At 33.1% G+C, this 27,063-nt stretch overlaps 2 protein-coding genes across 2 annotated transcripts; one reads left to right on the top strand and one right to left on the bottom strand.

Moving 5' to 3' along the window:
• Positions 1–21,473, bottom strand: LOC148598627 (ER membrane protein complex subunit 2-like). The gene is made up of 10 exons (XM_088560909.1): positions 21,360–21,473; positions 14,451–14,564; positions 11,139–11,203; positions 10,203–10,288; positions 9,476–9,533; positions 6,087–6,172; positions 5,575–5,716; positions 3,645–3,755; positions 2,217–2,324; positions 1–1,623 (listed from the first exon to the last, which is right to left on the bottom strand). Exons 1-10 carry the CDS (start codon positions 21,382–21,384, stop codon positions 1,531–1,533), a joined length of 888 nt encoding a protein of 295 aa, XP_088417035.1. The 5' UTR covers positions 21,385–21,473; the 3' UTR covers positions 1–1,530.
• Positions 21,474–21,494: 21 nt separating this feature from the next.
• Positions 21,495–25,661, top strand: LOC148598626 (33 kDa inner dynein arm light chain, axonemal-like). The gene is made up of 6 exons (XM_088560911.1): positions 21,495–21,636; positions 22,549–22,691; positions 22,981–23,150; positions 23,492–23,670; positions 24,926–25,090; positions 25,469–25,661. Exons 1-6 carry the CDS (start codon positions 21,556–21,558, stop codon positions 25,505–25,507), a joined length of 777 nt encoding a protein of 258 aa, XP_088417037.1. The 5' UTR covers positions 21,495–21,555; the 3' UTR covers positions 25,508–25,661.
• The last annotated feature ends 1,402 nt before the right edge of the window (positions 25,662–27,063 follow it).

Below are 27,063 nucleotides of genomic sequence, written 5' to 3'. Positions count from 1 at the left end.
TTTTCAAAAATTTTCTACAGTATTTATTTTGCTAAAATGAAAAGTAAACACATACAACATTCACATTAACATTTGATATAAAGAACATGTCAATCGTTTTTTTTCCTGAATAATAAAAAATGCACTTTCCACATGTTATCAAGGCATACATAAGACTTAGGTGAAAGTTCCTTATAAGTTTCTTCATATAGAAGTTTTTTCTTCATTTGTACATCATATAAGATGGAAGTTCTAATTTAAGGAAAAATAGGAATCAGATGGAAATCTCTGATACTATTTACAATGTATGTTCGATTTAAAAAAATCAGAAATTTCAATAACCTTGTTTTTATACCTACATGTACTTATCACCAGTTTAATACTAAATGATGACATGGTATCAATGAAACTTTCAACATTAACAAACATCAATTATTTTCTAAACAAAAATTTCTCAATTCATTAGAAGGCTTCATCTTCAATGTAAATATGGTGACAAATGATTATGAACACAGAAATGCAGTAATAGCAACTAGTATTTCAGTATTGCTCAATGCCCAACTAGAAACATGTATAACATTTCACAGTAGAGTTTGTCTATTTCACTTGCCTTTATCATAATGAATGGACTACCTAGATCTAAGTTCATAACATAAAGATCACCAATCAACAAAAACACTTGGATACAGGTTCATCTAAAAATCATGTAGATGACAAGTCAACAAATTATTGTCAACTTAAAAATACTTTACCGATTAAAATCTCTACCAAAGTCTTACAAACATTCAAAATCATGCAATAATCATATACATTTACCAGTTACATGAAATATTATTAAAATTGTCCATTCAATCCTATATGTCCAAAATCAATAAAAATCAATAACCGGAAATACAAGCCCAATATGGATTAACACAACACAACTAGTTAATAACATAGTATAACACTTAACTACTGAATATATACAGGAAAATCCTTTCAGTACATGTATATGTAAGCATAATAGTAATGACTTTTTTATTATACACAACTGGTTAATTTAGATGTTATAGAATGGGTCTTTTACAATTTGCTTCTTTATTATGTCCTCCACAAGTTGTATTGGGCAAATATGACTGTCCTTGGACGAAATACAGGACCAACATGAAAAAAATCCATTCTTTATCCCAATAATAATCTACAAAATATGTCATAATCATAATGATTATCATCTGTTTCAAACAATATGATTCTCATGTGTGACACTTTTGGCTGTGTATATGTAAATCATTACAGTTTTTCAACTACACATTAATATATATCCCCAATCATAGTTTTTCCTCAAACATCCTTCATTTCTGTCACTTGTTCTCACACCCCTAAGGGACATACTGGATGCATTTACACTAATAGGAAAGTTGATAAAATATTTAGACTGATTGCCCCTTGCATGCTACTTAGGTGAACCTGTACATGAATAACAATAAATAATATTTGGTGTTTTAAAATCATTTGTGCTAGGCAAGTGGAAATGACACAATCCATCTGTGCTGTAGTGTAGTGTTAATGTTATCAGCTGGATGTTTTCTCTGTGAGAGATTCCAAGACTTTTTCAATAGCTTCTAAAATTCTTGTCTCTTCTGTTAACTCTTTTGATTGGTCAGTCTAAAAAAGAACAAACCAATTACAATAAACATGAACATGAGCAAAACATTCAAAAAGCGAGTTCAAATATGATGTCCTTGCATATTTTTCACATTAAAAGATGAGAGACCTTAACAAACTTAATATTTTTCTTTTCCATCAATAAATTCATATTTATTTCAAAATGAACCATCAGTGTAGAAGATAATGGGATAGAACTTTATTTTCGTTGCTGTAAACAGTATTTACAAATTTTGCTTATTTACTCAAAGAACCACCTGATAGCTCTTAGTGAGTAGGTAAGCAGGCCATACAGTACTGGCAATAAACCTACCTGATATCTCTCAGTGAGTAGGTAAGAAGGCCATACAGTACAGACAATAAACCTACCTGATATCTCTCAGTGAGTAGGTAAGCAGGCCATACAGTACACGCAATAAACCTACCTGATATCTCTCAGTGAGTAGGTAAGAAGGCCATACAGTACACGCAATAAACCTACCTGATATCTCTCAGTGAGTAGGTAAGCAGGCCATACAGTACACACAATAAACCTACCTGATATCTCTCAGTGAGTAGGTAAGCAGGCCATACAGTACTCACAATAAACCTACCTGATATCTCTCAGTAAGTTGGTGAGCAGCCCATGCAGCATATTTAATGTTACTCTGTTTTTCTTTGTTACTGCCTTTTGACAGGGATACTGCTAAATTACTTGATGCCTAAAGAGTAAACACTACTGGTATAAAGTAAATGCATTTTATTCATATCTCTGTATATGTATTGGGGTAGAAAAAATTGGTGTATTTTGAACATGTTATACTAATACAGAAAACCTGTCTAAACAGAATCCCTTACACAGATGTTTGGTTTGCTAAGGTTCAAAATACATTTAAACAGGCATAAAGGTATCTTAAAAAATGGCTGGTTCAGCCAAATTTTTGGATTTTTCAGGGTTCTGTTAAAACAGGTTTCATCGTATTATCTCATAATAAACATGACGAAATGACACTAAGGTTTTTGTGATAAAAATTGAATAGCTAGAGCATAAACACTTTTTCCTTGTTAACAGTATAAGTAGAACTTGGATAACCCCTATTCTGATTCTAGGTGAATACATGCAGATCTGATTTAAGGAGGTCAAAAATAAAATGAAAATTGGCATTGAGGTTATTTCAAATAGACAGAAAAAAATATAACAACCATTCCTTATAATTTAATTTTAGTATCAAAATTTAAGGAGTAAACCAGCAAACAAGTACTATCTTTTAAAAAAGAAGATAGCCGACGCAGTAACATTTTGTTTTTTTTTTTTACTCCTAAGTTTCTACATTTCTTTCAAGAAAATAACACATGGCACACAATTTTTAAGGTTCCAATAAAGTTTTTTTTCTAATGCAATTCCAAAATTTCGATACAGATTCTTTGAACGCCATTAAGTTATCAGTATTTGGCCAATCGGGAAAAAGAACTGCGATCAGGTGACCTGTGTTTCCATAGAAGAGCGTCCTTAAGGTCAAAGGGTAAAAAGCGAAGCTATACCGACTGTGTCGGAAAAAGGTTGATGATATCATAGTCATTATAGAATTTGGTTTATGAAATGATGGACACAATTATTTTTATCCAAACAGAAAGTGTGTTACATCTGAAATTAAATTATAAGTAACTTTAAAATCCAGATTGAAATGAGCAGAAGAAAATCAAGTGTGGTGCATTAAACTATTAAGAATTAAGACAATCATCTACATATTCTGTATGTCAATCAATCAGATGCCAATAACAATCATTTTTAACAAATACATAATGAAATCTATGTTTACTATAAAATTAAGTAATGTGATAATAAGAGTCTATGTACATAGAAAAGTTTTAAAGGAATATGAACCCTGAAAAACAAAATAACTAATGAACCACACTCCAATACCCATAATTCTGTTTCTTGTATACAGATTTTAATTGATTCTTCAGTTAAAATTCTAAAACATTTAAGATGAACAGCATATAAAAATGCCATTTTACTTCATTCAGCTAATTTAACTTACCAGGAAGAATCCATACAATGCTCTCACATTTTTTGGATTTAATTTTATTGCCTGAGCAAAATACGACCTTGCCATACTTATGCTATCAGAATCTCCCATGGTATACTTTATCTATAAAATTTTAAAAAATTATTTTTTAAGCAATTTATTCAACTTTTCATGTACAGTCAAATCTATCTTAGCAACTTACTATATTCAGCAATAACCTGTTTTAAAATACTATGATTAAAATATCCCTATGTAGTACATTCATTATAAAATTAACCTGTATAAAACAGGTTCAGAGTTCTACCATGTAAGGACATTGAATACCTGACCCAGAATGACCTACCAATCAAGTCAATGAGATACCTGAGTACATCATTATTGCATGTTTACTATAAGTTGTTCTCACATGCTTTCATATGATTTTATTTTGGGTACATTTTCAGTTGATATCTCAACCTAACAACTTTCATTATAGTTTCCTTTTCGACAAAGAATATTAAAAGCATTGCATAAAGTAGTATTTCCATGAACTGATAGACTATCAGTACATTATTTAATTAATAACAAGTTTTGGAAGTAAGCTTGTGCCTCTGTAGAAAATACTTAACAGGTAATTACTTGAAAGTAAAATCTGATAGGGATATCAAATTTCCGTATTTTTCTTAAGTGAGCATGGAATCATACAATAGAATATGATATAAACCCAATATGTATTCGAAATAAGCTGTCACTCGTTGTTAAATACTTGAATATAAATGCCGTACTCATGTTAAAATGAGTACAAATCTACCCCTTCCACAAATTATTTCTTTTCTAATATGACAAATACGATAATTTTTGTGACAAAAATTTCCCTAGACATAGCCAAAATAACAGCTGTTTTGTATAACCTCCCCAGTATGGAAGTTGGATTAAATCTATTTATTTATGTCATCGTATGTGTTAAATTTTTATATTTATATAATTGATTTCCATTAGATAACCTCTCAGCCATCAAACCATTGTGTAAACGTTTTTAAATTAGTGTTTTGTCTCAAAACAACAGCAACAGAAAAAAGACTGCGCAGGTTCTAAAGGTGGGGTTTTACAGACATATACTGTTTGACGATATGAAGACGTCATATTAGAAATTCGATATAAAGTGGAATCAGAACTAACTGAAATGTGTTTTATTTAATTTACACACAAAATACTGTCACATCAGTTAAAGTAGTGGACAATAGTAACTGAAGCCATTGGTTATTTGATAACACATGAATGGAGTCTATTGTCTTCTCCTTATTTAGTCAAAGAAGCATGACATTCTTAAATATGTAAGAATTCTAGTGACCTCGACCCGATAAAGATCCTCCGTTCTTTGTGACTAATGATTTTGCTCTCCTTTGAAAGGTCACTTAATACAGATTTAACTGTACATTTGTTGTCAATTTAATATGTATGGTTTAATAAATGTCCACATTCAGGAATATTTTCAAGCCTTTTTCACATATGTAAGTGCAAAGGTGACAAAATATCACAAAAATATTAATTGGTGTTTTAACATGTATATGAAAGAGTGAGTCCAACTAATAATCAATTGGAAGCCAACATTGGAGAAAGTACTTTAAGCACAATAATACACCTTGGAGAGGGCAAAGAGAGGGATGACTGATCCAGCTGTGTCGAGACCTTATGTGTTAGAAGACACAATGAAGAGTGAGTGAGTACCGGTAAATAATATATCATTTCACATCATGTTAAACAACTGACAGATATAATGTTTTACAATATATCAACATTTTTCAGAAATAAAAAAAACAGTGGCATGATGAAAGAAGATTATACTCAAAATAAAATGTCTGTAAAAGCTTTTAAGATGGACCAAACAAAAAACATGAAAAAGGGAGTGTGACATAGAAGGTTTAATATCAATAAGGCTGCATGGTCAAAAAACATAATGTACCTCAGCAAACTTTTGATAATAGAGATGGTTATGAGGGTTTGACATGATCAGTTCTTCCATACAGAAACAAGCTTTGTTATAATCCATTTGTGTAAGGTAGAGGTCACAAAGCTCCATCCAGGCCTCAAAATCTGTCATAAATCTGAAAAAATGAGCAAATATTAAGATACAATTAAGTGGTGGATCCAGGGAGGATACTTGGGGTTGGAAATCCCACCCCTTGTTAGAAATTTTGTAAATTTATGCATAATTTTGGCAAAGATATTCAAATTGTAACCTTGAACCCTTGTTGATATAAAACTTCCCTTCTTTAAAAAAAATCTGGATTAACCCATGCATGTAGAAGATTAATATAAGTACATTTATACATGTATGATGCAGGACTATAGTTGTCATCAACTTTATAACCAGGTAAAAATATTGATATATGTATATTTAAAAAGGTCTTTATATTTGTTAGTTTTTTGTGGTGAAACAAGAGATTGCATCATGCCTATACATAGACTACTTACTGTTCTAAATATTTGTTGAGATGATCAATAGCCCTTGGAATGTCATTCTGTGATTTAGCAATGGCTACCCGTCTTTTTCTGCAAAACTGATAAATAAAGTCTTTAAAATCAGACATTTAACAGAAATTACTAAGAAGTCGACTAGAACATAATATTTTTTTTTTCTAAAACAGTTAAGGATAATTAAATGTTCATAACTGGTAACACTTCTACAATGCACATATTTGTCAAAAGCAATTTTGACAATATGGGCTGTTGTAAACCAATTTATTTTATGACCATTTATTTGTTAATTTTTCAAGCAAGACAAAATCATTAATATAAACAGCCACAAATAAATGTATGTACCTATAGAATAGATGTTTATACACAGAGTGTTAATTACAGAAATAAAGTAGTGCTTTCATTAACAGAAGCATAAAATATCAGCAAAAATAATTAGAGAGTCTTATTCACATAACCTGGGATGGATCCAGGATTAGAGCTTCTGAAGGTCTTATTCACTTAACCTGGGTGGATCCAGGATTAGAGCTTCTGAAGGTCTTATTCACTTAACCTGGGTGGATCCAGAATTACAGCTTCTGAAGGTCTTATTCACTTAACCTGGGATGGATCCAGGATTAGAGCTTCTGAAGGTCTTATTCACTTAACCTGGGTGGAACCAGGATTACAGCTTCTGAAGGTCTTATTCACTTAACCTGGGATGGATCCAGGATTAGAGCTTCTAAAGGTCTTATTCACTTAATCAGGGTGGATCCAGGATTAGAGCTTCTGAAGGTCTTATTCACTTAACCTGGGATGGATCCAGGATTAGAACTTCTGAAGGTCTTATTCACTTAACCAGGGTGGATCCAGGATTAGAGCTTCTGAAGGTCTTATTCACTTAACCTGGGATGGATCCAGGATTAGAGCTTCTGAAGGTCTTATTCACTTAACCTGGGTGGAACCAGGATTACAGCTTCTGAAGGTCTTATTCACTTAACCTGGGATGGATCCAGGATTAGAGCTTCTGAAGGTCTTATTCACTTAACCAGGGTGGATCCAGGATTAGAGCTTCAGAAGGTCTTATTCACTTAACCTGGGTGGATCTGTAATAAGAACTTCTGAAGGTCTTATTCACTTAACCTGGGATGGATCCAGGATTAGAGCTTCTGAAGGTCTTATTCACTGAACCTGGGATGGATCCAGGATTAGAGCTTCTGAAGGTCTTAATCACTTAACTTGGGTGGATCCAGGATTAGAGCTTCTGAAGGTCTTATTCACTTAACCTGGGATGGATCCAGGATTAGAGCTTCTGAAGGTCTTATTCACTTAACCAGGGTGGATCCAGGATTAGAGCTTCTGAAGGTCTTATTCACTTAACCTGGGTGGATCCGTAATAAGAACTTCTGAAGGTCTTATTCACTTAACCTGGGATGGATCCAGGATTAGAGCTTCTGAAGGTCTTATTCACTGCACCTGGGACGGATCCAGGATTAGAGCTTCTGAAGGTCTTATTCACTTAACCTGGGATGGATCCAGGATTAGAGCTTCTGAAGGTCTTATTCACTTAACCAGGATGGATCCAGGATTAGAGCTTCTGAAGGTCTTATTCACTTAACCTGGGATGGATCCAGGATTAGAGCTTCTGAAGGTCTTATTCACTTAACCTGGGTGGATCTGTAATAAGAACTTCTGAAGGTCTTATTCACTTAACCAGGGTGGATCCAGGATTAGAGCTTCTGAAAGTCTTATTCACTTAACCAGGGTGGATCCAGGATTAGAGCTTCTGAAGGTCTTATTCACTTAACCTGGGTGGATCCAGTATTACAGCTTCTGAAGGTCTTATTCACTTAAACTGGGGTGGATCCGTAATAAGAGCTTCTGAAGGTCTTATTCACTTAAACTGGGGTGGATCCGTAATAAGAGCTTCTGAAGGTCTTATTCACTTAACCTGGGTGGATCCAAGATTAGAGCTTCTGAAGGTCTTATTCACTTAACCTGGGTGGATCCATAATAAGAACTTCTGAAGGTCTTATTCACTTAACCTGGGATGGATCCAGGATTAGAGCTTCTGAAGGTCTTATTCACTGAACCTGGGGTGGATCCGTAATAAGAGCTTCTGAAGGTCTTATTCACTTAACCTGGGTGGATCCAAGATTGGAGCTTCTGAAGGTCTTATTCACTTAACTTGGGGTGGAACCAGGATTACAGCTTCTGAAGGTCTTATTCACTTAAACCAGGGTGGATCCAAGATTAGAGCTTCTGAAGGTCTTATTCACTTAAACTGGGGTGGATCCAAGATTAGAGCTTCTGAAGGTCTTATTCACTTAAACTGGGGTGGATCCAAGATTTCAGCTTCTGAAGGTCTTATTCACTTAAACTGGGGTGGATCCAGGATTACAGCTTCTGAAGGTCTTATTCACTTAACCTGGGTGGATCCAGGATTACAGCTTCTGAAGGTCTTATTCACTTAACCTGGGTGGATCCAGGATTACAGCTTCTGAAGGTCTTATTCACTTAAACTGGGGTGGATCCAGGATTACAGCTTCTGAAGGTCTTATTCACTGAACCTGGGTGGATCTAGGATTAGAGCTTCTGAAGGTCTTATTCACTTAACCTGGGTGGATCCAGGATCACAGCTTCTGAAGGTCTTATTCACTTAAACTGGGGTGGATCCAGGATTAGAGCTTCTGAAGGTCTTATTCACTTAAACTGGGGTGGAACCAGGATTACAGCTTCTGAAGGTCTTATTCACTTAACCAGGGTGGATCCAGGATTAGAGCTTCTGAAGGTCTTATTCACTTAACCTGGGTGGAACCAGGATTACAGCTTCTGAAGGTCTTATTCACTTAACCAGGGATGGATCCAGGATTAGAGCTTCTGAAGGTCTTATTCACTTAACCTGGGTGGATCCAGGATTAGAGCTTCTGAAGGTTTTATTCACTTAACCTGGGGTGGATCTAGGATTACAGCTTCTGAAGGTCTTATTCACTTAAACTGGGGTGGAACCAGGATTACAGCTTCTGAAGGTCTTATTCACTTAACTTGGGATGAATCCAGGATTAGAGCTTCTGAAGGTCTTATTCACTGAACCTGGGGTGGATCCGTAATAAGAACTTCTGAAGGTCTTATTCACTTAACCTTGGGTGGATCAAAGATTTCAGGTTAGGGAATCGTAAATATGTAAGAAGAATTAAGGCAGAACAATGGGAGGCAAGACATTTTTTTAGGAGTAGAATTAGTGAAAATCAAGATTTCATGCAGAAAAAAATGTTTTCCATACTTTTTTTTGGTCACATGCCCGGCACTCCTGTTGACCTTGTTCAGCTTGATAAAAAATCAGTATGTGTCCTGTTTGCTAGAAAATAAAACACATTTTCCTGAATTCCATTTAAACCTGCACTTACCATATTTGATTCATCTTTTTCTATAATCGATTCATAAACTTCGTCTGCTTTCTCAAATCTGAAAAAAAATGAAACAGATTTTAACAAGACGTTATAACAAGGAAGCATGTCAAATTGTGGTGAAGTCAAAAAGTTCATTGTCACAGTTATGCAAAAATACTGTTTTTTTTATATTATCAATTTATGTTATACTGTATTAAATATCAATATCTATCATTTCTAACATTACTACTCACTTCTTAATCATCACCTTTATGTTACATCATACTTGCTGTTAACAGGTCAAGTCTCTAATAAAAAATTTGGAAATGATGCATTGGGCTCCAATTTTATATATAACTTGAAAAGCTGTGAGGAAATTCTTTAAAGGATACCTAACACCTGGTTTGGACCCACACAGACATTCATACAAACTCAAGTCCAATGCCTTGACACTGTTACTAACACAGCACAGCAGCTTAAAATGTTTACCGGTAATTCTTTATGCAGAATTGTGCAATAGGCTGTTGCATCTCCCAAGTGCCATACAGAAAAAATGTAATAATTGTTGTCCAAAAGAAAGTTGACGTGTTTCATGGCATACTTAAATAAAGCTCCTGTCCCTATAACAACTGACTGTGATCAGTAGATGCTGAGAATAAAGCAACAAAAAATTGTGGACAGAGAAACATATGAACAAATGGATGGATACCAAGATCACTATTATATTCATGCAACAGAGCCTTACCTTTTCTCTGCTTCATATCTCATTCCTATTAGCCTTTTGACTCTGATGGAGTTAGGGAATTTGTTGTGTAGCAACTCCAAGCATATCTGAAAAAGAATTTAAATTAATTTCACAGGTAAATAAAACTGGAGAAAAATTGTCATCAACTATTAAAAAATAACAACCCTGCTTCTTAAGTAGCACTCCAGATAGGAATAATGCAAAATGTGAGTCAGTGTTGGAAATCCTAAATATTTTCATTTTTTATATTTTGTTTAAAATGTTATAGAGCAAACAGAAATTATCATGTGGCTTTTCATATAACCCTTGTTGTTAGGAGATAAAAATTGTATAGAATGTACTGTAGAATTCAAAATTAAGGGACATAACTTGGTAAATGACACTAAAATTACAATAGAAATTGTTTGATTTTCAATGTGAATTATCTCTTAGGAGCAGGCAGACTGGAATGAATAATTATATATTTCCCCATATAGACTTATAAAGCAACATAAAGCAGCCTACAAACAGTAGTGTATAATATATTACAGAATTTGTATGATTCTTACAAAGAGTCAAATACAATTTAGACATGAGGATCTTCTCATAGTATTTTTGCATGATATTTGAGGCTTTTAAAAATGAGTAATAGAAACCTATGAAAACTAAAATTTCTTCTTAATTTCTTATAATAACAGCTTACAATTGCATCATGTGCATTGTCATCTGTCTTTTTTTCATCTTCTTCACTCTTCCTTCAAATCTACAGTTTACAAATATTTTTATATCTTTATATTCAGAGGTTGTAAAAAATTCTTTGATGTCCCGACTGCTCCAATGCTTAACTTCGCTATGCAAAGCAAAGAATTTTAAAAATTTCGAAACACTGCAGTATCGAGACTTTCAGACATTATTTAACATACATGCACAAGTTTCCTCCGACTTGTAAACTCATACCTCAGATAAATCTAGCCTTTGACAATCAAGTGCAGCCACACAAACTTGTTCATACACAGTCCATACTAAAACAAACAAACAGTTCTTGTGAATAAATATAAATTACATATATCTAACAATATAAGTTCACACCTAAAATAAGTACTATTTTACCAATAGTTTATTAATATTTAAACACTATTAACTACATTCTGATAGCTTGTGAATTATCAGAATATTTATCAGAAACAAGAGGCTCCCAGGAGCCTGAATCGCTCACCTGGTTCAATTTTGCCTCTCAAGGGCTATACATTAAACAAGTTGTCCAACAATTTTGACTCAAGAAAACTTTGATAGGACTTATTATAAGGATCATTTCAGTAAATGAAAGTCTAAATCTATTATAGTTTTTAAGACATAGGCTAAAAACTGTAAAAAACAAAAACAAAAAAACTGTCATTTTCCCCTTTCAAGGGCAATAACTCTTATAAGAAAGCATCTGACAAATTTTATGCCTGAAGACTTTTGAAGACTTCCTACAATAAGGATCATTTCAGCAATTGAAAGAATTTGGCTAAATCTAACACTTTTAGAGATGTATATATCCCAAGGAAAAATTATACTGAGTTTGTTTTAATTGGTAAAATAGTGTCAGAGGAGAAAGTTTTTGAAAGAAATAACATTAAAAATAGGAAAAAACTTTGAGAAAGTACAATAACTCCAACATGGCTTAATAGATTAAAATTAAAATTTGACCGCAGATAGATCTCATCATGCTGAACACTTTTACTCCTTTCAGAATGGGCTTAACCTAACCGTTTTGGAGATATATGCAAAAAACTACTGTCTGACCCCTATGTTCTATTTTTTAGAAACGGCGGTCATGTTTTTCAATGGATCAAAAATCCCCACATCAGTTCTATGCATGATACCCCAATGAACATTAATACTAAGTTTGATTCCAATTGAGCGAGTAGTTTCAGAGGAGAAGAGTTTTGAAAAATTGTTCATGACGACCGACGACGACAGATGCCAAATGATGGCAAAAGCTCACATGGCCTTCGGCCAGGTGAGCTAAAAAGGAGGCATTTAGCATGCAGGGGAGAGTCCAGAAATTTGTATAAGGAGGAGGGATGCTGGCTAACATTTGGTCATTATAGCCCAAATTTGCACAAAATATTCCAACAAAAGGGGGTTTGAAACCACCACCCCATCCCATTGATCCACAACTGTCATGTAACTATTAAATAACTACATGTAGAATGTACTTGTAATGAAGCCAAATGTCTTTTAAAAAAGAATGTTCCATCATCAATACGAATCTACTTCATTTTTTTTCATCAGGCAGATTATTTTAACTACACTGACAACTGTCTAAGTAGTACTCCTGCTCAGAATCATGCAAAATGTGGTTCATGGTTGGAAAGCCTACATATTTTTATTTTTGATATTTTGTTTAAAATGTTATAGTAAACAAAAATCAACAAGCAGCTTTTCATATAACCTTAGTTCTTAGGAGATAAAAAATATACAAAATATACTGTAGAATTCAAAATCAAGAGAGATAACTCTGTAACTGACACTAAAATGCAATAGAAACTGATGGCTTTTCAATATGGATTATCTCCTAAGAGCAGACAGACTGGAATGAATAATTATACATTTTATCATATAGACCTATAAAGCAACTTAACAACAAAAATAAAAATGTGTATTGGGGTGTATCACTTATTACAGAATTTGCATAATTCTTACAAAGACTATAATGAACTGTAATTTAACTGGAATCAACCAGACATCTTCTTTTAAGTCTCAATACATTTTGAATCCCTGTTTCGACTGAGTCAGGTTTTACTTCCAATACAAGGACAAGTCTAAATTAATGTCACAGATTCATATCAACAACTTGCAGTACAAAAATATCTAGTACTCAACACTTGTAGGACTGAACTTACGGAGGTAGACCTAGGATAAGGGACATAACTCATGAAATCAGTGATATGTTTGCATCATACACAATTTCACCTAAGCCTCGCAAGCTTTCATTTCAAGCAAAATAAAATGAATCCAAGTTAATTAGATGCTTACATAAGATTGATATAAAATGGTGAATACAAACATTCCAATGATTTTTAAGAGTTGTTTCCCTTACCATAGGTCTACCTCCTTAAAAATATATTATGTGTTGATTTTTATATTTGATATATATTTGGCAGGTTGGTATAGGATTTGATATATACATGTATCTGGCAGGTTGGTGTAGGATTTGATATATTCATGTATCTGGCAGGTTAGTGTAGGATTTGATATATATTTGGCAGGTTGGTGTAGGATTTGATATATACATGTATCTGGCAAGTTAGTGTAGGATTTGATATATATTTGGCAGGTTAGTGTAGGATTTGATATATACATGTATCTGGCAGGTTAGTGTAGGATGTGATATATACATGTATCTGGCAGGTTAGTGTAGGATTTGATATATATTTGGCAGGTTGGTGTAGGATTTGATATATATTTGGCAGGTTGGTGTAGGATTTGATATATATTTGGCAGGTTAGTGTAGGATTTGAAAAAAAGCAAAATTCAAAACAACATTTTCATTTAGTGTTAAACAGTCTTGAAACTTTAAACATTAATAAAACTATTTTGGCAAGTTGAGCATGTTGATAGGGTTATTTTATTTTTAGAAGAAAGATAACATCAACATTTAGTAACTGTTGCCCTAATTAATTTTATCTATAGGCCAAGTAATTGCAATATCATAACAACTGATTTTGTCTTCATTTCATACAATTCCATTAATTCGGTGCTCGTCTTTAAACCCTAGTCCGAAGCCTGGGGCTAGTAAAAACTGATTCAGGCTAGTGAAATGATGTGTAGTTTTTTTGTATCGGGCTAGTTGAGCCCTATACAGTCCTTTATTATTTGGGCAAGTTGATGATAATTGAATTGAAGAATTGAAGAAAAGGACTGTAAATCATTTTCAATGAGGGGCCATGATTAAAAGTTTGAGTTCAATTTCACGTTGAGACCATTTTGCTGCATTTTTACAGTCACTTGTTTATTTAACGTAATCCAATATAATGTTTTTTCCAAAAGATTTTGTGAAGGTGTGGTACATATTTTGCGGGTATTTTACAGTAGCTACAGGTAACCTATACACTGTACATGAAGACAACTTATTTTCTGACACCTGTAATAAACACCTTCACCCAGGTGTGATTTTAAAAATGCCATAAACAGTGCAAGTAAAACTGCAGGGTATTTTCCCGCCATATGTGTGTTACTTTCTACCCAAACAATGTTAAAAATCTAGCCTTATCTATTTACATTCATCTCCTAGTTTCTCCCTGGAGTTCATCAAACTCTCCTCCCATAGTCTTACTACAAGCTCGCTGTCTCGTACATTATCTTCTCTCAGTCTCCGTAAACAATCCCTGGCTCCTATAAATATATGAACATTTATAACATTTAAACATGATAATTTACATGGATACAATAAAATTTTAGGCAAATAAGAATGAAACATCAACAGGCTGTCTTGTGGTCAAAGCTGCAAGTAAGTACACAGCAATTGTTTTATAACAAGTCCTGTTCCAGAGAAGTTACAAATAACAATCTGGATTACCCCAATTGGGTAGGGTTGGTCAAATTTTTAATTTATTGATTTTTTTACCTTGGCAAAAAAGTCTAGAGTCAGCAGTAAAAACTAAGGTTGGCTGGGTGACTGGAAACCACACAAATCTTTTCATTTGGCTTTACACTGTAGTTGTGTATTCTTGTTTACATCACATGTGTGGAAATGTTAATAAGAAACAGAGGTTATCATATATAAAATTGATTGAAATTTCAACAAAAATGGAAATATTTGTGATAAATATTGTATTCATTAGTGATTATGATAAAATTAAAATGACTCCTACATAAAATTAAAATTAAAGACAATGACTTCACTTCAAGTCCATTGATAAAACAATCCTTATCTTCAATCATTGTTTTCTCAAGTCAGACTTGTACTTCTTTTTATTTGTTATCATAATTCCTTATTAGAATTCTAATTGTAATTTTGTCATCTTTGATTTAAAGCGCCAATTGTTGACAAAGACTGTCATAAGATTTCATAAATTCAATGATGACAGAAACCTTTGAGGCCCACATTAACGAAAAGATCAACAAAGCCAACAGCATTATGGGACTTGTACAGCGTTCCTTCACTCTCTTAGACAAGCCCACATTTCCAATGTTGTATAAATCATTAATCAGGCCACATTTAGAATATGCAAACTCGGTGTGGAGCCTGTACAAGAAAAAACACATCAGTGCTATAGAAAATGTCTGCAGGAGAGCCACTAAATTTTTAGCTGGAATGAAGACAGAGTATGAAAGTTAAAACTCCCTACCTTGCCTTACTGGAGAGTATGAAGGGACATGATAGAGACCTATAAAATCATGTCATGTATATACAATCAAGCCCTATCACCTCTATTGCAACTAAATAATAGTGGTACAACCCAAAGTCAGAGTAAATCAAAGTGCTGTCAGCACTGGAGGTTTTTATTCTTGTGAAATTTGTAGCATGGCCAAATTTTGAAGATTACATGATTTAAACAAAATTGTGATCTAACATTTGCATTTTCATATCTAATATCAGAAACTGCTTTTTCCCTAATATTTATAAACTAAATGTCATTCAATACTTCTGATCCAACTTCACACACAAATACAAATTGTGTTCCATTTCACCTTTTTCCAAAATTTTTAAAACTGTCCAAAAAAACTATTTTAACAGATTATTTATTATACAATGTACCAATTTCCCCTTAACAAAACAATTTCCTTGATGAACATAAGATTCCCAAAAACTTGACACCTTTATCAATTTGCTTTTCACTACCTGTTTATTAATTGTAAACTATTGATAAATGGATGGAGAATTTGATTGGTAAGTGTGGTAAATGGAACATGCTTAACACATTTTATGCTTCTTAACACATTACATGAACTAAATTTCCTCAATGCAAATTTATTTCTCAATATCCATCAAGGCCTAAAAAGGAGTTCCCCAAATTTTCAGTTGATATGAAGATTAGATCCCAATTTTATTTGCAGAAATTATAGAATATTATTGAGCTGAATAATCGCAAGAAACATATTTACTGGTTATAAAACAGATATTGAATGATCTTTAAGAAATTACATTTGGACTATATTTTTGTGTAGTGTTCAGAAATAGTAGGATAGTTCTAGTGATAGACCGGTGACATAAGGTGTTTTGATATATCAAAAACCTAAAAAAAAATTTCCAGCACCACTCAAATAAAGAAATTCATCAACACTTTTTAACAGACCACATAGTCAACACCTCTGTCCAATATGCGATTAGTGTAAAAAATACACAAAAACATTTGAATATAGATTTGATAAATTATGGAATAATCAAGACATTTTAGTTAAATGTAACTATGAATTCAACCACATAACCAAATACAACTTTTATGATGGAAGTAAAGAATTCTTGGATCTAAGCACAGTGGTTGATAATCAGAGCTCAGAAGTGGACCTGTAAGTACCTGTAAGTTATTTCTTTGGAATTTGAAAAAAAAACCAAACATTTGGTAGTACTCTGCAATTGGTCCATCTTTTCACTCAAATTAACATGTAAATGCATTGAAATACTATTTAAATGGCAGTTAAATAGATGTTCAGGGCAAATTTATCATTTGATCTTGCAAAATTACAACATATGAGCAAAGATGCAAAGACAAATATGACACCAATTTCCGTACCAGATTTCAATTTTAAGCATAATTGATATTTTACTTGAAAAAGCGTCTGCTGTCATTGCTTATTCCAGATCAAATTAGTCAGCCTACATGAAAATTCAGTTTCAATAAGAGAGCTAACTCTGCATGAAATGTACATGTTAAAAGGGAACTAAAATTCTTTTGCTTTAGAAGTACCAGTTGACCAGAAATGAAAAATGTTGCCGTCCAAAGAAAATTTATAAACATGCTACTGACCTATCCAGTACAGAACTTTGTGTCATATCTGTCATTTTATCTTTTTTTTCAAATGTTACATGTATACGCTCCCAATGGAAGCGTTTATGGTTTTATTATCAACTTATTTCTGTAAACTTATGGCAAGAAAAAGCATCAATATCCAGTTTGTACCTGCATTTTCAGGAGCTGAAGAACAGCATAATGGCAGCTTCATTTACGTATACATGTACTTGTATATGTGCGATTGGGAGCCAAACCTGTCTTGGAAAATATTTGCTAGTTTCAATAATTAAACACAAATCAAAATCATAGCTTTTCCAAGATAGGGTTTGCCTTATATATGTAGTCTGCAATATGGTGCCCAGATGTTTACCAAAATTATGTTATCAATATTACCCATAATTCTGGGGTCATAAAAATTGCAAAATGAAAACTAACCAAAACAAAATGAAAATAATGAATAAAAGAAAGAATCAAAACAATTCCATTAAATGAATCAAATCGTAATAAAAAACATAATTAAATTAAAAGGCCAATTGTTCCCACCAATTCTCTTCTGACAACAATCATGTTCTTGAGAAATGACCTTTGCCTCACAGCTATTGGCTCATTGTATTATAGACTGTACAAACATGATGATTGATGGTTGGGGGTTTTTACGGTCTTGACTATCCTTACAGATCTCCCACAACCGCCCCTAACAGGGATTCTGTTAGTAAATGTCTGTTAGTAGTTGGAGGTAGCGTAGCCCAGCCTTCGAAATACCCGACCAAAGAACTCAGTCAGATTATGTCCTACTAGCAGCTGGGCTGTACAGACAGATCGATCAACACTACTTATTTCTTGCATTATATTTTAAAAGGCGAGGTTTTTGGCAATTATTAAATTTGCAAAATAGTTCTGATTCTTACAAGAAAGATGAATTCAGTTGTAACTGTAAAGTAATAAACATTTTTTTCCTGTCAATTTCATCAATACAATTAGTTGAGAACAAAATGAACTTGTGGTTTTCATGAAAATAAAAGAACTCAAAGGGAGATAATTATAAAGAATCCCAAAACAAAAGGTCTCAATTGTCACTTCCAGGTCAAATGGCCACTCCTCCACGAGGTACTAAAAAACACGAAACATAGAATTATGCATTGCAAAGGTATTATTTGAGTGTACATGTATATTGAACAAATGCAGTCAAAATAAAACTCAGATTGTAAACTCTGAATTTGTACTTTTAAGTCTCTACAAAAGTATGAGTATTGTGTATAAGTATGAATAATTTGCCTACATTGTGTAAGTTGGAACAACAATGTCAGAACAAAGTGATTTTACAGTATTACTGTACAATAACTGTTTAAATGTTTTGATAACCAAGAAGTTGATCTCTGTCCTTGCTTTTTTAAGGCAACTAAAAGAGTCAATGTAAATTGATTCAGAACATGAGTACTTTGATTTTTCTATTTTAATGACAATTGAAAATTATTAATACATGTTATATTATCGTGATATTTCGCTAGGTTTTTGTTTAATGTTAGGCATTGGCTTGTTTTGTAGATAAAGATCGTAAATAGTGATTTGTACTGTTAAAAACCTGGCCATCGGCAATTTAGATACCTATTTATAAATTGAATGTATAATGCCGCCTTCAAAAAATGTAGTGGGAGTATTCTTAAAAAGACAGCTTTCAGAAACTGACACATCTATGAATGTATTAATATTATTTATATATTGTCTTAATAATAAGAACACTTAACGTATTTCTGTTTAAGAGATATCAATGTGTATTGCGGCTATTTTTTATTATTGCACCGTGATTCATTGTTACTCATGTACAGTACTGGATTTTGTTATTGTATTCATTTTAAATGGTGAAGTGTGAGAATATCAGAAAAGCCCAAAATGACTTACAATCTTTTACAGAATTATTAATTCACAAATGATTTTCAAAATAAAATATTTTAATTTGTGCCATTAATCAAACAATTTGGAAAAGGGGAATGCATATTACAACTTTAGGCACACATCGACGAAGGGGGGAGGTAACAAAAAAGCAAAACTGGAGGTCGCAACAATAAAAATAGAGTTCTAATTAAATTATCTTCGCCGCAGAAAACGATAGTCATCAGTTTGAAAAGTAAGAAAATACAAGGAAATTTTAAACTTCATTATTCTTTATTTCCGTGATTCATTTTTTCCACTTAACATTTGGAGTTACAGTGCTTTGACCACATATGTTACAATGATTACGTACGCTGTTTCAAACAAAATAAATATTTGTCATGCAAACAAAATATGCATTCATGGATTCATTTGAAGCTTTGAATAAAGGTAGTGAAGATTTCTGATTAAAAGCAGCTAAGAGATTACCCTTGAGCACGACACAATCATACTCCAGTATCACATTTTCATTACATAAATCATGGTTGTTGGATTATTTCAGAAAAATCTTTATCCATATTCTTTTTTTAGATTAGTTTTATAAAACAAATGCATTAATTATGGTAATGACTGTTATTTTCAATATGTGCACCACTGTTATTTTCAACATGTGCACCAATTTTCAAAGAGAGAGGTGATATTCAATAACCAAAACCAACAAAGACATCACTAATGGAATTCGTTGTATACGAATATAGTTCTAGATGTTGGTGGAGAGTTTTCCTATATAGATACATATTTAGACTATAAATACCGCCTTACCAGTAGTTATAACTCATACTTTAAAGACATAAATGAAAAAGTACAGCAAAAAAAGTGCCTCATAGAGATTCAGAAATGACCATAAAATGAGGTAAAATATCTGACAAAAAACCACAACGTGCAAAAACATACTGCATATTATCTAAGATTAACAGTGAAGGTCCCAAGTCTGTACGGTTTTAAAGTTAAGTGACCAACCAAATTGTAAGTCGCGAAATCATGTAACCAAGGAAATCTCATTTTTTTTCCGAACCAGTGTCCAATAGTACTGCCCTCTGTTTCTGAACAATATAGAGCTTTCGGTTTGTGTGTATCTAAAATGGTTTAAGAAATTTTCCCAAAATTAGATTTTCCGCTACGGGGCAGAAAACTCTAAAATGATAAATGATCATGTCTCTCAGGGTGAATTCCAAAGTCTGATCTCAGTTTGCAAAAGATGGTCAAAATCTTGTTGCAATATGATTTAATAATGGCCGTCATTACAACAAAGATGACAAAACATGAAAGCAATAATGATGTACAGGATTGTCTACCACCTGATTGCAATTCCATCGAAACAATACTTCACACCAGTCATTACCTCCACAACCAGAGGCCACTCAATGAGGTTCATCATACCCCACTCAAGAATCAAAACGCATCAGTATGCCTTCTTCCCCTCAGCCATCAGGATATGGAATGCCTTGCCAGACACACTAGTTGTTCTACCCACACTAGAGGCATTCAAAGTGAGAATCCTGACAGCAGAGTGGACAAACTTGGATTTTAACTGTATATACAGATTCTTTTAAGTGTTCAGCCACTGTATGTAAATAGTGTACATAGCCAAGTTCGACAATACTCAGACATCTGAGGGATGAACTTTATAGGAAGAATCAGAAGCGGGGAAATTGGGCAGCAGAAGAAAAAAAAAAATAATAATCAGAAGAAATACATGAAGGTCTGCCCATTGAAATGGGAAAGACCTTACTATACAAAATGAAACAGAATGAAGCGAAACTAAATACAATGAAAGAAATCTTTTAAGACATTTCGCAATTTATAAGAACCATAATGTTAACCATTGCCGGACATTTCGGCCAATAGACATAGTAGACCACGACCTGCACATCTACTTAACTGCCATTTTAACAGAATTTCAAGGCCTTTCCATGTTAATTTGGGTGTATTTGAATAAAAAGACCGCTCTGTACTGTAGTACCACTCATTTCCAACTTTATCAAAATAAAGAGGAAGGATACAGTGTCACTGTCAGATGAAATAAGGACTAAATCGATCAGTGAAAGAAACATTTACATGTGCCTGTGACCAGTGTGAAGACATACCGGGGGAACATACATTTTTGTACGAATTCTAGTTATATCGCCACTTGGTTAAACTTAATGCCATGGCACTATCATCCAATAGTAAGGAGGGTTGCAGATTCGGAGAATATTCAGACAGGCGGCCACTCTACATGTCCTGTACCAACTGGGTTAAATCAATATTAAACTTAAAGAAATGCATGTTTGAACTGCAAATACCCAAACTAGCGGCATATTACCTTCCCAATTTAACCGGCGAGCCATCGAGTTGTAAAAATAATACAATTGTCTCCCTTCCGGAAATCTCGCAGGTGCCCCGATGCAGCGAGATTTTAGTTTTGACGCATGAGCAAACGTTTATCACCTTGACGACAAGTAAATTGAAAGCTGGTTGAAAGTTTTGGATCTGTTGGAGATTCTATATAAACAAACAAAATGATTCCACCCAATGCATCTCTGGTTAAATATGACAACCCAGTCCTTGTTAGCCGTAATACAGATAAGAAAACCCCAAGGGTAAGTTTTATTTATAGCTGATATTGGTATAAGAAATATAAGGTTTTCCAGCTAAATTAAATATTCCTAAAACTAAAAGTAAAATATAGTGACTATGTATTACGAGTAGCCTTAGGTTGTTCCATGGTTCTCATGTTGTTTCGCTCTGAATTATGGCTACAGTATAGTTATGTAAGACAATTGAGCTTAAAACAGTGTCTTTAAGGAGTTCTCGTTGGCTTTTGGTGCATATAGAGGCTTACAACTATTACTGTATTTGAGCATAAAGATAAATTAGTTTGTATATTTTGTTCTCACTATATCATGGGTCCCCCTGTATTGCAGTATGGTTAGGTCAAGATCATAAAATGAATCATTTTTCAGTATTTGTTGTGCTTGACCTAGGTACTGAGTGTAAACTTTAAAACCACATTGCACATATTTCTCTCCGATAGGAAAATTAGGAACCTGGTGACCAACTCCAAATTTTATGAGATTTTCAGCCATTTTCAAAATTTTTGATGGTGATGTTTGGAAAATTGCTGTCAAACTGATTGAAGAGGAAATAAGGATTTAAAAGTTATTACCATCCATTGAAAAGTTGAAGTGCATCCTTACAAACTCCATTGCAAGGTTTTTGATAAAAATAATTTTAAAAAATTTTCTTTTCAATACAGTGATACAATGGGAACATTTTTAGACACAAAAAATTATCTTATCTTGTTGCAAGCAATTACTGAGTGTTAAAGGTGCTGCATCAGAAAAATAGGTTTAATGTAATGAAAGGTTCGATTTTGTACTAACTTACAAAATAAAAACCCATTTTCCAAAGGCCTTAACACAAAAGCTCATTTTGTCAACCAGTCGAACATCTTTCTAAGGGTTAAAACCTCTACAGGGCTTATTAATACATGTACAAAAATTACATTTCAGGCCAGAGCTTTAAAAGTCACTCCAGCTCCTCCACAGGGAACAGGACCTGTGCCCAGTCCTCCAGGAAAACAAAAACTTGCACCAGTTGATGCCAAAGCAGCACAACAGACAGATGAAATTCTCAACTCAATCTTACCCCCAAGGTATGAATTTTGTTTATAGTATTAACTGCTTGAAAGGTTGGTCAACCTCTTTTCATCTTAAATTACATCAAAGTACAATTGTTTTTTTATTGTAATTATGAACCTCATACAAGTACATGATTATAACAAATGCATGTTTTATAGGAAAATATAGTACAATATATGAAATGTATTGGAGTGAAAACAATAGCAAACCTACATAACTTGCAAGAATTATAATATTTTGAAGACAGCAGTAAATGCTATTGTGACTTGTATCAATATATTTTTTTTTTATTTCATTCCATAGAGAGTGGACAGAGGGTGGCCAGTTGTGGGTCCAGCAGGTATCCAGTACACCAGCAACCAGATTAGATGTAGTTAACCTTCAGGAGGAGTTGGATAGAAGGTTACAACAAAGACAAGCCAGAGAGACTGGAATTTGTCCTGTCAGAAGAGAACTCTACTCACAATGTTTCGGTATATAAAATCTCAATGATCAGTTAAATGTTTAAAAAATTATAATGTTTTAATATTCCCTGCAATGTTGAGATCTGATTATGATAACTTGAAAATGTTTATAGCTAGTTTATTTATGTTAGCATTGTAGCTAAATACATTTTTTTTCTGTCTTAATAAAGCAAGCTGTGAGATGATTCTCACACTTAAGTTTATAGCCTTTTCTACATCAGTGAATGTTTGGCAATTATAACATATTACACTACTGTATCAATTTAATTTTTTTTTTTCAGAAGTATTGGTATATTTTTTTTCACACATGGGAAAATTGTAGATGAATGTTCTCTTATGTTATTTTGTAGATGAATTAATCCGCCAGGTAACCATTAACTGTGCTGAAAGAGGTCTGTTGTTATTAAGAGTTCGAGATGAAATTAGAATGACCATCGCAGCATACCAAACATTGTATGAGAGTAGTGTAGCATTTGGTATGAGGAAAGCACTCCAAGCAGAACAAGGAAAAACAGATATGGAAAAGAAGGTAAATTACTCAAATAGGACAGTTTACCTAAGGTCATACTTAGTTTAACTGGCATGATATTTTTTTTTAAAGATACTCTAAGCATTGGCTTTGAGCACAAAATATGCACTGTCTATGAGGGAAGTTATGGAAATACGCTACATATATGTATGAACTACCAGCAAAAGATCTAAAATTTTAAAATTTATGATTTCATTAAATTCTATGTTTTTAAAATAAAAATTTCATTCTATGCACTTCAAAGACCATTAATTGATGTGTATGAAATAGAAGCAAATCCAACTTTGTCATAAGGGTAGCCTTAATTAATATGATATTGATCTTTTTTTATTTATTTCTTGGCTTTAGCTTATTGCTGCTAAAGAAAAATTAAAAATCAGGGTAAAAGTGATGTTGTCAGTCAACAAGTGATCACTGCATGGATGTGCATGGCAGAATCTTCAGATACTATTTCTTGTGAACACTATTCACATGTTCATGTCTATGATAAGGAAATTTTATAGTGATATATAACTGCAACTGATAATTAGCTTTGATATTTCTTAAGTAAGTTAAATAGTTCCATAACCTTACACATTGGACTGGATTCATATTTTATACACCTACACAATTTTAAAGGTATTATGTGATAAAACAGTATAATTACTATACATATCACATTTGATTTTCAGTCCTTGAGTTAAAGTTTTGCCATGACTTCTGAAGTACATACTATGTTGCAGTCCCTGAGTTAAAGTTTTGCCATGACTTCTGAAGTACATACTATGTTTCAGTCCCTGAGTTAAAGTTTTGCCATGACTTCTGAAGTACATACTATGTTGCAGTCCCTGAGTTAAAGTTTTGCCATGACTTCTGAAGTACATACTATGTTGCAGTCCCTGAGTTAAAGTTTTGCCATGACTTCTGAAGTACATACTATGTTGCAGTCCCTGAGTTAAAGTTTTGCCATGACTTCTGAAGTACATACTATGTTGCAGTCCCTGAGTTAAAGTTTTGCGATGACTTCTGAAGTACATATTATGTTGCCCAACATTAACAAGGGCATATCATTAAATATGCTATTAGAAGAGCCATATTTTTCTTTTGAATTGAAGATTATTAATAAATGTAATCTGCAAAAAAGTCAAGTTAAATTAGATTCCAAAATAACAAGAAGTGCCCATTGTCATTTCTATTAGTTTAAAAATTAACATCTTTAAAAAAGATCTATATAACCTGTATTGATGAAACAATACATTTTCTCTTCTGTGAATAGATTACAGAATTAGAACAAGAGAAGAGAGATTTAGAAAAACAAGTAAATGAATGGAAAATGAAATGTGAACAGACAGAAAAGAGAGCAGCTGAACAACGACAAGTTGAAGAGAAAAAACATACAGAAGAAATCCAGTTCCTCAAACGTACCACACAACAACTGAAGGTAAACAGAATCAGAGAACTATTCTGTCATAAAGCTCTTATATTGAATCTAAATATAATAGGTCACAGTACCACTTATTATATTATCCACATAAATAACAAAGAAAAACACAAAAAATCAGGAAGGATAGAGTTACAAGCTAAAACAGAATCCAATCAAACAGTTAACATATTCTGGTATGAAATGTGTGAATTTTCAGTTTAGATGTTGACTTACAATTAAGTTTAGGCATTATCTTGCCTTGAAAATGTAGGACTTAATTAGCCACTCACTTGTATAGCAAGCTTTTGCATGCCCTATAATCTTAATTCTGAAAAAAACCTCAGCATACACTTTTATCCTTCTCATACTGCATAACAATTCATATTTTTATTTCAGGGTCAATTAGAAGGATTAATCACTCCAAAGAAGGCATAATGAACAGTGATAATGACAAAATGCATTTGACAGGATCATTCCGTATTGTTATTCTGAGGATGTTAATGTGATAAGAATAGTTGTGAAGAAGTTCTCATTTATGTATCTGTACATTCCATGTTGACTATTTATATTAAAATTTTATTTTAAATTGGATGGTGGTATATACAGATATATATTAAGTAGCATTATTTCAACAGGATCTTACACTGCAGGCAATTGATTATCTTCTACTGTTGATAGTTATACATGTAGTATACTATTAACCTCTAGTGATTATACTCTTAATAAGAATCTAACAGTATTTTTTTATTTATGCTCATTTATATATGGAACTTGATTTCTTTGTAAAGTTTCACTGAAATCCATTGATATGTTTAGATGGGGCTGTCCTCATAAGCTTAAAATTATTTAATCTTTATGGTAGCTTTATGCCTCTACTTTCAAATGTGCAAGTTTGAGTAGCGTCTTCCAAACTAATAATTCCCATCTTTAATGGCTTCCAGTAAAATTATTGCCATCAGTGTGTATACCAGTCAATCTAGCAAAAATTTGAACCTATCCTCAAACTGATTGCAAACGAAGAAATTAATGTTTTCTCGTCAGGAAATATACAAGTATTATTTAAGAAATACAAATGAAATGAATGCAGGAAGTTAATCAATTACAATCATAAAGAATTCCCTAAGGGTTAATATATTGAAGCGAGATGATACTGTACAAACTACTAAAAGTTTAAGCTTGATTGTCTCCCCTTGCAAACATTCAATTAAAAGAACTTATAATTAATAACTTAGCTTCAGAAATTTTTAGAATATCACCAGCATCTAAAAAATTATTAGAAAAACAAATGATTTTTTTCAGAAAATGTAATTCCTATAAAGCTTCCCACTTCATATCTGTGAGAGGGATGTAAAACATGTTCTTCTTACTTATTTCATTTATTGCAGGCTATAACCCTAGGGGTTAAAATAGCTTTCCAATCATAAAGGTACATGTGTCTGTACATTAACTTGACCTACCGTCAGCTAATTATATAACCTAAAGAATTATCGAAAATCATTTAAGTTTGAAAATTCACCATGCTGTTATTCATGTAATGGTGACTTTACTTGGTTGCATATCAATGTACAGAGTTGTCCTTACCTTGATAAAATAACAATCAGCTGATGAACTTTCTTAGTTAACTGGACAATGGACCAATTCAGAAACTGTATTACATTCTGGGATTGCTATTGTTCATGACCTTCCAGATCAGCCAAGATGTCTTTTACAAGTATGCTGTGATGGTGCAACATTGTTTACCAGGATTGAAGTTTAGTTTCTGATGGGTCAGTTGAGAAGATTAACCTTTTCTAATCAAACAATTCACCTGTAGGTTAATTCCTCACACTGAGTACTAGTATTTGAATCTATGACAAAGATTTTTTTCCTTTTAAAATGTGATTTTAAACTAGACATTGCACCGAACAGGATTTATACCCCCAGTATGGAAACATGATACATATTGGAACACAGTGTTTTGATGGGCATACACTAAGCACTTTTGACACACA

This window comes from Perna viridis, chromosome 14, assembly GCF_037379345.1.
Source record: "Perna viridis isolate PV_CMFRI_1.1 ecotype Kerala chromosome 14, ASM3737934v1, whole genome shotgun sequence".
NCBI lineage: Eukaryota > Metazoa > Mollusca > Bivalvia > Mytilida > Mytilidae > Perna > Perna viridis.
Note: the sequence above shows the minus strand (reverse complement) of the source record. Positions and strands in the feature narration are given on the sequence as shown.